The sequence below is a fragment of the Lepidochelys olivacea genome, assembly GCF_965140295.1.
Source record: "Lepidochelys olivacea isolate rLepOli2 genome assembly, chromosome: 2".
Classification (NCBI taxonomy): Eukaryota; Metazoa; Chordata; order Testudines; family Cheloniidae; genus Lepidochelys; species Lepidochelys olivacea.
In genome coordinates this window covers 184,246,249-184,263,751 of record NC_140412.1, presented here as the reverse complement: position 1 = coordinate 184,263,751, position 17,503 = coordinate 184,246,249, and the positions used below count along the sequence as shown (strand labels likewise).

Here is a 17,503-nt window from a genome sequence, read left to right as displayed (position 1 = left end):
GTCCCCTTTTAAATCCCACCACTGTTATATGCCTAAAAATTGCCACCAGCTGGCAATGGTTAGACAAGTGACAAGCTGTAATGTCTATGTTTCTGTTAAACTCTGTTCGGTTTGTTACATTATCCTCTCACTCATTCTTGCACATTTGTCTATTTAGTCCATATATTACATCCTGTCTGACTATGAGCTGTCTGAGGCAGGGATTGTTTTCTTTGTTGGCACGATGGGCCTTGATTGGGCTTCCTAAGTAATTATTAATTATTAGTAATAATTAATACTGTAGTTGAGAGCTGATTAACTTTTAAAATTAAAAACCCAAACTGTATCATTTGAACCTGAATTTCCTCCAGTTTGACTCAATAAAACGTTGTTTGACATTATGTATGGGTATCTTAGATCCTTTAGGAATGGCACCATTGGAGTGGTTGTTTTTAGGGGTCGACAGTGAAACTTGTCCCAGCACAAGGCCTGTGCACCACTTGAATTCCACTTTAGCCCTTAGAATAGTGAGTTTCACTCATTGTTGTAAAACTTTGACTTCCTGAAACCACAGGTTCATGTTCTGGCATCCCCTGAGATAGATCATTTGGGTGGCATGCAGTATACTGTATGCTGTGAGTATGAATTTTGATAAGACTCTAGAAACTAGATTAGTTGTGGACTTTGTGGCACTTTTTATACAAGTAAAAGGTTAGTTCTAATGTCTGGGCCAAAAGTTCCCCTTTCCCTAATATTGTTCTGTGTGCCGTGTACTATTTGTCTACGGTCCTCTACCTCAGGCTGCATTTCAGGGGTGGTGTATGCATAGAGTTTGTGAAATGCAATTTTTATCTTTGGGGATAAAATGCACAATATAAATATAATATAATGATATTGGATGTGACTGTTCCGCTGACTTCAGTGTCCTCAAAAGGAGAGCTTGCTCGCCAAGGCATTTCTGTATGTCAGAACCATTAAAGCTCTGTAGCTTTCATCCTGGCACCTATCAACAAATTTAATCCCCTGGCAAGAGAAAAGTCCTTTTGTGGTTCATAAAGTCTCTTTAACAACAAGAAAAACAATCATCATTCTCCAGATCCCAAACTAGAAACACACGGTTGTGTAGACTTAAAAGTTGCAAATATATATGATCCCAAAATTTCCAGATACCAGAAAGGAAACATGCACATTTATTGGAAATCATGGTCATCCCTCAGAATCAAATGTTTGAAAATAGGGAGAATATACTTTGTTTAGTCTACATTCTTATTCTTAGCTTGGTGTCACAAGGGGAAATGCTATGTAATGACTTGCACCAATCAAAGCCATTTCTTACTCATTCAACTAAGCACATAACTTATGCTGATACTTGAGGAACTAATACAACATTCAGTCAAATATTTTTGGCAGGTCAAGTATATCAAAATACAATTGTATAGTTACTTTTTATTGAATCCAGCAACAGTCTTTAAAGTTTAGCCAGGGTTTGGTTTTAAAACAAAGCTAAAAATCTTTCTTGAGTTTTTCTTTTTCCTTTAGAGAGGAGATGGGGATTGAGATGCATCTTAAATAAATCACTATTTAAGAAAAGATGTAGCATTTAGCTACTATTGTGTTCCTACTGAGATTTAAGAAATCTGAATATAGTAGCAGGTTATCCAAACATACTGGCAGTAAGTACACAATCTAGTATATTCTTTTCCTTTTCTGAGACTGGGAAAATGAGATGAACTCCTCATGTTGTTGACCCCATTCATTTTAGTAGTTTTTAAATTATAAACTACTTGCTAGTATTATATAATAGAAAACCCAACCTCTAAAGTATTCAAGAATGTTTATAATATTTGGTATTGGTAAATAGACTTTTTCATTAAAATTATAGCATTTTAATATGTATTTTTCAGGTAAATTACTCTATACAGTCATCATCCTACAAGAACCTTAAGTAAGTCAGGCGTGGGTTCATTTCTTCATTACACACAAATTATCAGAACAGTCAACTTGTTGCTTGGCAGTTAAGATTCTGCCAGTGATTAGTTATTGGTGAGAATTCTCACCGTTTCCTAAGCATATAGGTTATGATGTAGGAAATAATCTATTGTGCAGGCCTAGGTGAAGTGAATTCTAGCTTCATATCAATTCCATTTGAGGCAATTAACTCTTTTCTGGTAGGAACTTTCCAAAATACGATCCTGATCTTACAAAGTTTACTCACTTCACTGACACTTATATGCAAATAGGCCCATTTAAGTCAATGGAACTGCCCATGTGAGTAAGCATTCCTTGTATGAGTAAGGATTGAAGAACAGGCTCTTTAATGTCTTTGAAAAAGCTAGCATAAGGCCCATGTCCCACATACAATCCTAAAAATGTAGGGCTGGAAGGGCCTTGAAAGATCATCAGGTCCAGCCCCTATGATGAGACAGGATCAAATATGCCAAGATCATCTCTGACAGGTGTTTGTCTAGCTAGTTCTTAAAAATCTCCAACGACAGGGATTCCACAACCCCTCTTGGAAGCCTATTCCAATGCTTAACTATCCTTATGGTTAGAACGCTTTTCCTAATATCGAACCAAAATCTCCCTTCCTGCAGATTAGGCTCATTACTTCTTGTCCCTACCTTCAGTGGACATGGAGACATGAACAACAACTGATCACTGTCAGCCCTTAACATATTTGAATACTATTCTCAGATTTCCTTGGTCATCTTTGTCCAAGATTAACATGCCCAGTTTTTTAACCCTTCCTCATAGGGCAGGTTTTCTAAAACTTTTTTATCACTGTCTCCAATTTGTCCAATTTGGCACCCAGAATTAGACACAGGACTCCAGTTTAGGCCTCAACTGTGCCAAATAGAGTGAGACAATTACCTCCCATGTCTAATGTACGACATTCCTAAAGTTTATCCACCCCAGAATGATATTAGCCTTTTTAGTAACTAGTATCAGGGGGTAGCTATGTTAGTCTGTATCCACAAAAACAACAGGGAAAATGGTGGTAACTATCTTTTCTGGAGAAAAGAGAAGTTAGTTGAGATGGGCTGGAGCTGTTGCTGCTGCTGCTGCTGTTAAAGTCCAATCCCGTCTTCTAAGATGACAAAACGAGACAAATACACACAAAAGGGGAGAGAAAAGAACAAAAAGATAGAGAAATGCAGCTTCTGTCTCTGGTGTTCACTTTGACTTGCAACCTCACTGCTGGAAAAACACAGGCACGGAACTATGGATTGGATGTATGGACTATAAGTGGATAGAAAACTCACTAGATCATCGGGCTCAGTGGGTGGCGATCAATGGCTCGATGTTTATTTGGCAGCCTGTATTAAGCGGAGTGCCCCAGGGGTCAGTCCAGGGGCCGTTGTTGTTCAACATCTTCATTAATGATCTGGATGATGGGATGGATTGCACCCTCAGCAAATTCATGGATAACACTAAACTGGGGGGAGAGGTAGATATGCTGGAGGGTAGGGGTAAGGCCCAAAGTGACTTAGACAAATTGGAGAATTGGTCCAAAAGAATTCTGATGAGGTTCAACACGGACAAGTGCAGAGTTCTGCACTTAGGACGGAAGAATCCCATGCACTGGAGACTGACTGGCTAAGCGGAAGTTCCGCAGAAAAGGACCTGGAGATTACAGTGGATGAGAAGCTGGAGATGAGTCAGCAGTGTGCCCTTGTTGCCAAGACGGCTAATTGCATATTGGGCTGCATTAGCAGGAACATTGCCAGCAGATCAAGGGAAGTGTTTATTCCCCTCTATTCGGCACTGGTGAGGCCACATCTTGCGTATTGCATCCTATTTTGATTCCCCTATTACAGAAAGGATGTGGACAAAGTAGAGAGAATCCAGTGGAAGTCAGCAAAAATGATTAGGGGGCTGGGGCACATGACTTACGAGGAGAGGCTCAGGGAACTGGGATTGTTTAGTCTGCAGAAGAGAAGAGTGAGGGGGGATTTGATAGCAGCCTTCAACTACCTGAAGGCGGGTTCCAAAGAGGATGGAGCTAGGCTGTTCTCTGTGGTGGCAGATGACAGAACAAGGAGCGATGGTCTCAAGTTGTAGTGGGGGAGGTCTAGGTTGGATATTAGGAAAAACTATTTCACTAGGAGGGTGGTGAAGCACTGGAATGGGTTACCTAGGGAGGTGATGGAATCTCCATCCTTAGAGGTTTTTAAGGCCCAGCTTGACAAAGCCCTGGCTGGGATGATTTAGTTGGGGTTGGTCCTGCTTTGAGCAGGGTATTGGACTAGATGACCTCATGAGGTCTCTTTCAACTCTAATCTTCTATGATTCTAAGATTCTTATCAGCCATTCTGAGACCTGACAAACTTGTACCAATATTAGGCTGTTTAGGTCATTTAGTTGCCTCTCTAGTCACAGGATCACAGCAGTGTACTTAGCCAATTAAGTAGGACTCTTATTAAACAGAAGGCAAAAAGAGAGAGAGAGGAAACAAAAGAAATAAGATGGGGAAGGAAAAGTTCATGGGAGGGAGGGAGAAGACAAAGTCTCCCATTCCAGGTGGTGTTTGGGTTTTAGCCAGAGCCAGTGGAGGTGGTGGTGTCATCTGGGTCCTTCTCTCTCTCCTGGTCTGGTTAGGACATCTCTCAGGAATCAGGATTATGACACGGAAGGCCTGGGGTCCCAGGAAATCGTAAGGGTGGCAGCCAGGATGATAAAGGATACTGCAGCGGTTGTTGGCAGACAGTTGCTGCTTCTGTTAATTTTTCCCAAAAATCTTTTGTTTTTAAGAACTCCAGGAGTGAGTGTTGGGTAAAATAGTCCATCCTCTCATTATTTTGTCCACCAGTGGGCCTGTCAAGGTTCCTCCCCCACTCTGAACTCTAGGGTACAGATGTGGGGACCTGCATGAAAAACCTCCTAAGCTTATCTTTACCAGCTTAGGTCAAAACTTCCCCAAGGTACAAAATATTACACCTTGGACAGGCCGCTACCACCACCAAACTAATACTGGTTACTGGGGAAGAGCTGTTTGGACGCGTCCTTCCCCCCAAAATACTTCCCAAAACCTTGCACCCCACTTCCTGGACAAGGTTTGGTAAAAAGCCTCACCAATTTGCCTAGGTGACTACAGACCCAGACCCTTGGATCTGAGAACAATGAAAAAGCATTCAGTGTTTTACAAGAAGACTTTTAATAAAAAATAGAAGTAAATAGAAATAAAGAAATCCCCCCTGTAAAATCAGGATGGTATATATCTTACAGGGTAATTAGATTCAAAAACATAGAGAACCCCTCTAGGCAAAACCTTAAGTTACAAAAAAGATACACAGACAGAAATAGTTATTCTATTCAGCACAATTCTTTTCTCAGCCATTTAAAGAAATCATAATCTAACACATACCTAGCTAGATTACTTACTAAAAGTTCTAAGACTCCATTCCTGTTCTGTCCCCGGCCAAGACGACTACAGACAGACACAGACCCTTTGTTTCTCTCCCTCCTCCCAGCTTTTGAAAGTATCTTGTCTCCTCATTGGTCATTTTGGTCAGGTGCCAGTGAGGTTACCTTTAGCTTCTTAACCCTTTACAGGTGAGAGGAGCTTTCCCCTGGCCAGGAGGGATTTCAAAGGGGTTTACCCTTCCCTTTATATTTATGACAGGGCCTAACTGCCAACACATCAGTTTTGGTTCATTAATTTCCAGTCCTCTACTTTTCTTATTTACCAGTCATAATCTTAACATGGTCCTTGAGTGGTATCAGTAAGACCCCTTTCTGTTTACATTTATTCAGTCCTCCTGTCTCCTTCTTCACCTTGTCTTGAACAATTTTATCTAACAAGCCATTGTGACAATCTATGAACTTTCACTCATTTTTTTACAGTTGAGCTTATAATTAGGAAAAATTTGTTGGTCCTGTTATCACAACAGGTCCCTATCTCTGTGGGTAATGTAATATAAGCCATCATAGTTTTTATATCAGTGCCTACCTGTCTGTATCTATATTACTTTTTTTGCTGGACTTTTAGTAATAAGTGATGCCATTGGAAAAAGTCCAATTTTTCTCAAAGTATATTAATCAGTACCTTATTTGCTAAGGACCAAAACTGCATTTTTTAATTTTCTTGAGATCAAGTCTAGTTGGTGATCAAAGAAACTCTATGTAAAGTTACTTTGCAGTAAATATCACAATGTCACCTATTGCTAGCCTAACTCTATTTTTTCAAGTGTGTGAGAGAGCTTCATTCACATTTTATAATTTACTTGCTATCCAAACATGCTTGTCACTGGCTTCCTAGTAGGATAACCACAGGATGAGACCATAGGAGATGCCATTTAAACATTTGTGTTTATTGTTAGAAAAATACTGAGTTGCAGTAGGTCAATGATTTGACCTTTTCTGTTCTTGGGAAATAGCAGAAGGGAGAACAGAATCAAGCAGCAGACAGAAGGTAGCAATTTATCATTTTAACTCACAGGAACCTCTTTCATTCCTCTTTTCTGTGTATCTCCATGCTCACGGAGGAAATCCGTGTCAAAATGGATCTTTAAGATATGAGTTATCTTTGTTTTTCTAAAAGGAACATAAGCCTGACTTGACAACAAGCTGGAACAATGCACTTTAGTGAAAGACAAACCTCAGAATTGTAGATGATGTCAACAATTTGACAGTGCAGTGGAGTGACATGAATAAAGTTCAGAATTAACTTGTGTAATTCACCAGCCTGTAGGGAGCATTGGTTCTGTATTGCTTTAAATGGAAAATTAAAGTTTTATTTCCATGAGATACATTCAAGTTTCTGCTCAGGAAATGCTGTAGAGGGCAGCATGACTACACCAGAAGACAACAAACATACTCCAGTAACTAAATAGACCTTGCATTGGAAAAAGTGGTGACAATCTCAGACGGAAAAATCCAAGCACAAGATTACGACAGCTTCAGTTCCAGAATGTATGGGAAGCTGCTAGGGAAGAAAGTGAGATGGACTGGACTGCAGTGTCATCATTATTCCATGCTGGGAAAGGCTGGCTCAGCATTTTTTATTTTCTCTGGAATTGTCTAGGAGTTGGCTGAGAGCAAGTTGGCTGAACCTCAGTCTGTATACAGCAGAGATGATACTGGTCGGTTCACAGAACTTTCAAGAAGAGAGATGAGAGCAATATCTGCTCCTTCTGTTGGGAGGTGGCTCCACCTATTGCTAGTGAGATTTGCAATATGGGGAAACTTTGGGATTATGCCACGATTCTCAAATTCTTCAAGTCACTGTCTTTCCACACCACTATACTGACTATACTGCACATCACTGATGCTGGCATGAAAAGCAATCTACATCCACACTGCAGGTGTTCCCTGCAGAGATTTTCCCCACTGCTGGAGTCTTTCCTTGTGGAGGGAAGGGCTCCAGCAGCGGGGAGCTACTGGAGTCTTTCCCTGCTGCCTTGCCCCCTCCGCCAGAGTCTTTCTCCACTGCCAGAGTCTTTTCCAGCATGGGGAAAGGCTCCTCCAGCAGGGAGGGTAGCGGGACATGACAAGCCTAAAAATAGCAGTGTAAACAGGGAGGCTGGCTTGGGTGAGTAGACAGCTTTATAGGGTATGTACTAGTGTACATACGCATGCCCTTTAGGTGTGTCTCTACTCTATTCGATGCATGCATGAGCTCTACATGCCACCAGAAGAAGCATGCAGTGTCGATGTATCTGTAGAGGAGACAGCCTAGTGCACTGCGCCATGCAGCCTCCCTTTACTCTCCATAGCAGCTGCCAGAAGGAGATTACAGAAGATGGAGCCTGAGAAGCCCCAGACCTTTGGGGTTCTTTTTCCTAAGCACCCACCAGCTGAAGGCTCTGAAAGTTGTCTGGGCCTTCCAGCCACCTGACGTGACCCAAAGGAATGGACCCAGAGCACTGGACTCAGAAGGATCTTCACAGGTTCCTCATATCATACCACTCAACTCTGCAACTTGGGCTCTGGATTTTCATTTTCCTGTACTGTCATTGGTTGTTGGTCCCTCATCGTTGGACCTCTCTCCTACCATTATGACCCTTCAGCTGCCCCCCCAAACTCTCGCTGTCCATTGCACTCCTCTTCTGTATTCTCTCCCCATAATTACTTTCCCATTTTTTCCTCTCTCACAATGTGTTTCCCTCTTCTTTACATTCCTCTATATTATTCCCAGAAACTGTTCTCCCCACCACTCCTCTCTTCCATCTCAGCCTCAGGGAGTGCATAACCTAAACAAACAGTTCCCGCCAAACTGACCTGGAGCAATATATATAAAACAGTCTGATCACTCTCCTGCCTCCACATGAGACTCAGGCACAACTCTTTACTGTTGGTCCCAGCAGTGTGGTCTCATAGAATCCTCCTCCTGCACAGGGCTTTCTGAGCTCTTTTGGAGGCCCAGGCCCAGCTGCAGAAAGCAAGAGAGAGGCAGTACCTTCAGAAGACAAACTCTTCTGCCCTATGTTGTTTGCATGTTGTAGCCATGTTTGTCCCACGATATGAGACGCACGTGGTGGACCAACTTCTGTTCATGAGAGACCAGCTGAAGAAGAGCTCTGTGGAGCTCGAAAGCTTGTCTCTTTCACCAACGAAAGTTGGTTCAATAAAAGATGTTATCTTACCCATCTTGTCCATCTCTTCTGCCCTAGTGACACAAGAGCCAGCAGAACATTAGCTCTCCCAGTGCTTCCACTAGCAACAGCCAATGATTTTGACTGATTATCACCTGTCTGCCCTTCCCCACTTTGCCCTCTCACCTGGATCCTTAACTTCTCCTTCCTTTTCCCCAAACTTCTCCCACCTCACCGTTATGAACTCATGCTCTCTTATCACATACCTAACCTATGTACATATGTCAACCTTGAATGTTGGTCAGTGTTGCTGAGGTTTTAACATGAGGCAGAAGAAAGTTCCTTGTGATGATGTGGAGTGCTAGCATGTTTCTACTGACAGTGATATGTGGGCATTAGCTTATACTGTCCCATAAACTTTACCTTTTAGGGGATGTCATACTTAGCCAATCCCTAACCCAAGTCTTTTTAAAAAATGGTCACATCCAATCTGCACATCCAAGCTTTTCTTTTTTCTCCCAATGTGTTTCCCTTTGTTTTAATTAATTTTCCTCCCATGATTTTGGAGCAGTCACACAGACTTACAGCACATAATATATATACAATTTCATACGTAGGTGCTGGAACTAGGGATGCGGGGGAGCTACCGTACCCCCTGGCTTGAAGTGGTTTCCGTCATATCCAGGGTTTACAGTTTGGTTCAGTGGCTCTCAGCACCCCACTATACAAATTATTCCAGCATCCCTGATTTCATAGCAGGATAACCTGTGGATTCTGGTTTTCATGCTTTGTTAATATTTATTAAGGTTTTCAACTCATTTTATTCCTTCTGGAAAGCCTTACAAAAGTGTTCCTTATCCAGTAATGAAGGAATAAAATACCAGAACTATCACAACTTTTAAAGATAATTCCTGAAGCAGATGTTCACAAACAGACAACTTTTATTAAAATAACAGTGGGAAAGAGTTTGCTTTTGTTTGTTTGGCCCTGGAGGAAATTAAAAAGCCTTTCTATAATTCTGATTATAACTTCAAGTGTGGGTTTTATTGTTCCAATGATGTGGTTGTATGAAGGATGGAAACCTTTAGAGTTTAAAACCTGTTTTAAAAAGCTATAAATGGAACTGTCCATGTTAATGTTAGGAAAACGGGTCCCATGGCAGTTTTCTCTTCTAGAAGTATTAAAGTGCTGAATGTGTAGGTCTGCTCTGATAACTAACTATATAAAAATGACACCCTCTTAATCAACACATTGACTCCTCAGAATATCTACTGACTTGTGACCAAAAAAAAGTACCCTTACTGCTAACTTTTGTTAACTCTGCAGAACCAGTACAGCTAAGAGAGAGGAAAGTGGATTCTATTCTTTTTTGTGCATTATCAACAAAAATGTTCATTGGAGCTTTGCCATTGATTCCAATTAACCATAAGGGCCTGATCCAAAGATCATTGATATCCATGGGAAGATGCCACTGGGTTTGCACTGTTGTCACTGTCTTCAAGCTATGCCCTCAATGAGGTTGCCCTACTGAGTAGTGTAGATGAAAGTATAATTGCAAAACCTTTATTACTGGCAATGATGTGCGAAAAGGAAAGAACTCAGCTTGACTTTCAGGTCATAGAATGAGTTTGAAGGACAGGCACTTAGAAAAAAAAGTTGTGGGTGTTTTTGTTTTGTTTTGTTTTGTTTTAACCTGGAAGACAGTGAGAGATAAGAAACACCTACAATGCCATTTTTATGGAGTCATTTTTCAGAGTAGAACCACACTTGTAAAATAAGCTTTCCGAGAACCCCTCCAGAAATATGAATGGGTAGATTTTCTTTTAATGGACGTACGTTGATTCGTCTTGCTGAGCACAAGACCTAACGCTTTGCTGATGATGACTGAAGGGAAGGTGAGATCGAGTGCACTGTGCACAAGACTAGGAACTTTTGAGTTCTAATTCCAGCTCTAACTGTAACTCTCCGTGTGGCCTTGGGAAAGTCACTTTACTGATCTGTCTCAGTTACTTTATCTGTAAAGCTGGGATAATGTCAATTTATCCACCTGTCTGTCTAGTGTGTGTGGCGGGGGGGGGGGCGGCGGCGGAGTGTGAGACTTCCAGATCCCCGAGGTTAAAATATATTTCTAGAAAATACAGTTTAGTAAGAATTTGAACTAGGAAGCTACATTTAACAGAAATGTAGCTGTGACATAACAGTGTAAAATGTTCTTAAGTTAGTTTGTGAATAGAGGCTGTTAATAACTGACTAGCATAATTTTTACCCTGTAGGAGTTGAGAAGACAGGTTTATAGTTACGTAAATGTTTAATTATAACTAATAAAATATTGACTTACTGATCTCAATGGCATGCTGCTAAGTTTGGAAATTGTTCTTGAATGCTCACCAAAACCTAGTATTAAAATCCATTTTGTTTACGTAAAAGGCTTAAAAAACAACAGAACAGAGAGTTGAGAGATACTGTTAAAACTGATGTGAAAACCATTGCATTACCAATACTTGTGAAACAGGAGGCAACATGAGAGGACAGGCAGAAGTGGGGCCCAGTCCTGCAAAGTGTTGGACATCTGTTGAGCAGCCTTACCTCTCAGTGAAATCACTGTTGGTGTTCAGAACCCAGAGCTGAGTGAATAAGGGAGTCTTCAGTTAAGTGGCAATTTCAACAAGTTGACAAAAATTGTTTCAAATTGGACTGAAAACAAACATTTTTGATGAATCAAAAAGTCAAAACAAATTTTTTGTTTGGGTGAAGTGAAACATTACATTTTCTTTCAATCATTTTAAAACATTTTTGAATTATTTAAAAGTAAAATCAAAGAAATTTTTCAATCAAAAAGTCATTTCAAACCAGCAAATAAAAATGTTTAATTTTTAAAATGTCAAAACAAAATGTATTGATTTTTTTTTCAGAATTTTTTTTGGAAATGAACAATTCAGTGAAGTCAACATGGATTTCTAAAACATTTCACTGAACCTGCATTTTTTGCTCAAAAGGTTTTGTCTTTAAAATGTTGTTCAACTCTTCAAGTGCTTTGTAGGATCAGGCCTATATTTTGCCTTCTGTATGACCCATTAAGTGGGTCATAAATAGGAAAAAGAATCTTAAATTAAAGATTTCTGCCAACGCACCTGTTACATGCTCCTTTGCACAGGATTCCATTAGCTCTTTACCATGTGATCCTAACTTACTGAACAGCTACTCAACGCAAGGAGCATACATTAATACATGCACACCAGTGGAGGCTGGTCACCTTGGAAGTGGGGCAGCAAAACTGACACACGGCATATTCAGAACCATGTGTCAGGTTAGCTTCCCCACTTCCAGCAGCCACCAGCCTCCACTGGTGTGAATGTATTAATGTGTACGCCTTGCGTTGAGTAGCTGTTCAGTAAGCTACGATCACAGGGTAATGAATTACATGACTCAAAATGGGCAGGGATTACCATATTTACCCAGGAGAACCTCTACTGCTGGAAAATTCAGCAATAAGTATTGACAAAACTATATTTTTATACATAGGTATTAGATCTGGACTGATTCCAGAATCTGGAAACTGAATCCCTTAAGATTCTGATTTCCGTGTCTGACCCAGGCCCAAAAAAGCTTATTTTCTGGTTTGGATACAAATAGAAACTTGTGAAAGTGGTTGATCTTGTGAGACTTCCATCACATAAGAGGATCAAATTAATGCAAGGTCATCTGATCTCACAAGATTTGTGCCATTTTGGCCCAGAATTGCCAACGACAGTTCATGAGATTTTGGCAAACCCTAGCTCTGATTTAGACTCATACCTAGATTCTAGTCTAGTTCTGACCTGGTTCTGGATCTGAATACTGCCTCTTTAGTCCACTTTTAGTATTTTTGTTCTCTGAAAATATTTTAACTGCTTTTTATAAATTCTTTTTTATATAAGTGTAATCTTCTGTCAAAAGTAGTTAAGATAAAAGGAAGCAGAGAACTCATGAAAACTTGGACCTGATACTGATCTCATTTACATTAATGTAAATCAGGTGTCACTCCATTGACTTCAATAACCTTCCAGTTTTAAACCAATGAGATTAGAATCTGATCCAAATTGTTTATCAAAACCAGGATCGATTTTAATTCATGACATCATTATAATGATGATTCTTTTCAATTTGCAGATGGGCTTCTTTCGCAGGAGATACAAAGAAATCATTGAGGCTGAGAAGAACAGGAAGGAGAATGAAGATAGTTGGGACTGGGTCCAGAAAAATCAATGAACTGCCAGAAAAAAGGGTCATGTGACACACACTTGCTAGCCTATTGGTCCTGCTCTTGTATCTTCCATATGTGGAAGAAGAAATCTTCTCCAGATTTTTCGGAGGCCCTGTTAATGCTGTGTTCTTTATCATCCTAACAAGCTAGGGAACATATCCTGAGGCAACCACTGCAGCCATGTCCGGTGACTGGAGCGATTTACATTTCCTGTAAGAGTTGAACTTTGAACTTTGGTAACCAAGCTGCAGTGCAGAGCAATATTTATGAATCCAACATATGTGGTATACCCTCAGGGGAAGACTGATACCTAAAAGTATTTTTATAAATATAAGCTTTTTATACTGATTATGTCTTTATATTTGTATCAATGTTTTATTGTTTCTATTGAATAGCTATATAGTTCACTCAAGCACTGATATCTGGCTAAAACCTTGGAAATACATATATGTATATATAAATCTTATTGTACTTTTGAACTTCAATGCAAAAAAAAAAAGACTTTCAGATGAAACTAGCTGAAAAACCTCACACAGCAAATCCACAAGGCTTTGTAATGTATATAGACCATTTAATGGCAATAAGCCAGTCTTTTCACATTTTTTAAGCTGAAGTTGACTTTTGAGTTATGAGCTAAAGAAACCTAAAGTATTACTCACATATGATTTTCTGCATTTGAATTTATCCGTTACTAATCTGAGCTGTGGAAAACAATTACTCACAGCCAAGTAACAAGAATTATAGTTCCACATTGCCTCTTGTATTTCAGGAATATAACCTTTTAATCACAGGGCATATTGCACTGAAGAAAGCAGTGAAGAATGTCTTCCTGTGGCCAACTCTGTCTCCCACATCTGTAAACCTTTGACAATAGGCAAGATTTGGGCAATCAAGATACTGCAAGGATATAATTGGGCCAACCACTAAGGCATCAACTAATTACCTTGTATTAAAAATGGGATTAGTTATATAAAAATTCATGATATAAAAGATGGTCTTTGATATTGTTAATGGTCATAATCTGTTTCACATGTTGCTGTCCAAGCTATGTGATACGTAGGCTAAAAGGTCTGACCATTATGCCTGCCATCTAAATTTTATACATCCAAGTTACAAGATTGTTTACATGATAATATTTAGAATAATGGCCATATTAGATAGATGAGCAAGTTAGATGTATTTCTAAATCTTGAGGTTTCATATTTGGATGCCTTTAATACTAGCTGTCATCCTTCATCTAGTATTAAAAACCGAGTTGAATTCTGGCACAGGCCTTGCTAAAATGCAGACCCTCACTCTCAAATAATTCTTCAGCAGATTTCTTACTGGGCTGGAAGAAACTCTGTGCTAATGAATTCGGCCATGTTCGTACAAAGAGCTGTTTGGTATCGGACTAGAAGTAGTGCTGCTGGTACACCACTGGTTTATAGACGTTATTAGTCTGCTTCTGCTCTTACATTTCAGCAGAATACATCAGGAGTGATTCCATTGACATGCTGGTAAGGGAGAGGAGAATCAAGCCTTGTGTGTTAGAAGGAGATGAAAAAGGAGCAAGATCACGACTGGTGTCTGATTGCGGCATGATGAAAGAGTACTGCAGGAACACCGAAGACCTGAATGCAAAGAATAAACAAGAAATCTGCATGAGTACTTGTCTGATCCTTACACTTGTGAAAAGGCATTTTCTTTGCAAATTCACTATCATTTCCAGCTACAAAATATGAACCATGTCCATACTTGTGCATTTTTTATGTGTCCCTTATTATTTGGATGCAGGTTGATACTTTATGTAGCAACTTTATCTATCTTAACTTCTAGGGAAGGAGACAGAGATAATGTTGTATCCACTCTAAATTTTGTCACTGAAGGGCCTTCTTATCTATGTCGGATTGGAAGTATGTTCAGCTGCATTTCCAAAATGATGACCGAAGTATAAATAAGAGAGAGTTAGGTCTTGTCTACTCTTACAGCCCTGCAGTGGCGCAACTGTCCTGAGGTGGTACTCCTCCCCAAGAATTGTCTACGCCAGGGGGTCAGGTTAGTATAACTACATCGCTCTGGAGTGTGGGGATTTTTCACGCCCCTGGGTGACGTGGTTATACTGACATACGTTGGTAATGTAGACCAAGCCTCGGTGTAGCAAATGACCACATAGCCAGAACATGAAAGGATCCAGTAAGCAAGAACATTGCTATAATCACTTATAGAAAGCTACAAATTATTTTTTAATGAGCACAAAGCCAAAGGATGATTGTCTCCTATTGCACTATTTAGTATCCTAGACTTGAGCCAAATTCATCCCTGGTATAATTCCACTGACTTCAAAGTACTTTTGCCAGGAATGTATTTGGCTACATGTGTCTGTTTGTACTGATAAAGTACTGAAGAAAGCTACAGACTGAGAAAGGTGTGCTGTTGTAAGGGACTGGATAAAAGAGAGAATAGATGCAGTATAAGGGATTGCCTAGGTCAAGTCAAGATATGTAGGGAAGGAGAGAGATCCTTATTTAATAATAAAGATATTTAATATGTCTCTTGACTCATACAAAATGATGTTGTTTGGCTAGATTAGTGACAATATACCATAAATAATCAAATCATAGAGGATCTCAGCTGCTGTGTGGTGTTAGGTATTTTGTGGTTCAGATGTCACAAAAGGTTTAGTTTTTCTATATGAGCTCATCATGAATTTCTCTATCAGTTTCTTGGCACGTTCCACTGTGACTGCTCCCTAGTTCCACTTAGGATGGTAAGATTTACCCATGAAATACACTAGGACATAGCATATTTAAAAATAATAAATTCAAATTTCATTAAACCTACAGGTTTTGATCAAGTATCAGTTGGTTTTAATCAACTTCTGAAAAGAAAACCAAACCCTTATGAAAACGTAGTACACTTCAAATATGTATATAAAGTAGATATGTGCTAAAGGTGTGCTGTTTTTTTCACAAGGAAGCACAAAGATATAAATCACTTAGGGCTGTTTCTGCCATGATCAGGGTGCCCCCTTAGAGGTGTAGAGCACCCTTGACTCTCCTTTACAGTCAGAGAAAGATTTGAGACAAAACTCAGTGAATAAAATTCACCTCTGCGCAGAGGGCTACTGTGAGGCCTATGCACTGCTTAACACCTAGCGAATCCCTATCTTGAGCGAATAAGTGATAGAGTGCTTAGGTCTTGCCTTAGGGCAAGGGTGATGGGGGAAGAGATGACTTCTTAAACGCTGCTGCAGGAATGGCACCCAATATATAGGGTAACAAAATCCTTACTACTTTGAAATGTAAACAAATAGTGAAGGACCCTCTTTGAAATCAAGAATGTTCAGGTAAATGGAATTGGCAAAAGCAGCATTGGCTCAAAGTGCAAAGGCTGCATTTGATAATGCTTAGTGCCATCTTTCTTTGAATGTCTTCTGTTTATGGGCACATTTTGGAATCTTGCACAATTTTCAGGCATGATATTATTATCTATGTGACAATGGAATATATATGTTGTTTTCACTAAAGGATTTAAGGGAATCATAGACCTAACTTCTGCCTTCATTTAAATTCATACGCTCAGTGGGATTGCTTGGATGTAAATGAGGGTAGGAATTGGCTCACATTGTACATTGATTAAACTGGCATGAAGAGTGTAACTGCTTTGGAGCATGAAATTGCATATACAGCAGGGTACCTGCACCATTTTCACTCTTTTTTTTTTCTTTTAAAATTTCACTCCTTGTGTATTGTAAAATTGTAAATTTCTTTTTGTGAATTTTTGGTGGAAGAATGTGTTTCACTATTATCAATGTCACCTGTATTTAGAAGCTAGGTGTGCATCTGTATTCTGATTCACTTGCACTGTTTTGGAAATGTCAGGTTTACAAAACTACAACTTTTTTGGGGAATAAAAAGTGGCTACAAAATTATTCTAACAACATGACTATTCTTATCACTTTTGTCCAACTCAAATATTTTGCTTTTGATTAGTTAAAAACATTTCCTAATTGTGTACCCACTTATTTATTTATTTTTGGTATTGGTAGCCTTTTATTGAAGTCTATGCATGTTTTAAATCAGGATTAGGCTCCGATCCTACGAACCCTTATGTAGTTAATTTTACTAACCTGAGTAAAGTTAAGCAAGCCACAGGCACAAGTGTTTGCAGGATTGGGTTCAAAGTTTGAATGTTTTGCATTACTGTTAATACTCTTTGAAATTTAAGGTAATCTTCTATATTTATTTGATGAAAAACTGGGAATTTGACTACATTATGGTAAATCCGATGAAATGATAAAGCCCATTGCCATTAATTTTATGTTTGATAGTATCACATTAGCTTCATCAAACCAAACTCATTCCGGAGAACTGGCCTCTCAGAAAGGACAACTCTGTCAATGGAGCAATATTTTAGTTAAGCATGAACTTTAGTTAAGCATGATGAAATTTAAAAATTATTGTAGTGTGCTTGTCAAGACTTACACTTTAGTCCAGATTTAGGAAAATTTTGAATCTAAAAGCAAGATTTTCTTTAGCTCAATCCACCCTTCTCCCTTCTATGTCATAGTATATGAGTAAAAACTGTTTTTGTCTGGTTTATCAAGCCAGTTTACTCGTTTAGTTGCCCTGTTTGTCCTTTCATTTCTATTACTTTTTTTCTTTTTTTTTACTTTTCTTTCTCTGGGTTTCATTTCAGAGTTTTCTCATAATTTCAAGGAGAGTGAAATCTATTTAATAAAATAAGAACTGGCCTTAATCTTCAT

At 39.3% G+C, this 17,503-nt stretch overlaps 1 protein-coding gene across 1 annotated transcript in view; it reads left to right on the top strand.

The window, feature by feature from the left end:
* The window catches only part of ITGA9 (integrin subunit alpha 9), a 297,598-nt gene extending 280,929 nt beyond the window's left edge, over window positions 1-16,669 (top strand). Inside the window, exon 28 of the mRNA XM_084620253.1 lies at window positions 12,663-16,669. Coding sequence (XP_084476379.1) covers window positions 12,663-12,761 — 99 coding nt within the window. The 3' untranslated portion in view covers window positions 12,762-16,669. The remainder of the gene's footprint in view (window positions 1-12,662) is intronic.
* Window positions 16,670-17,503: the final 834 nt, after the last annotated feature.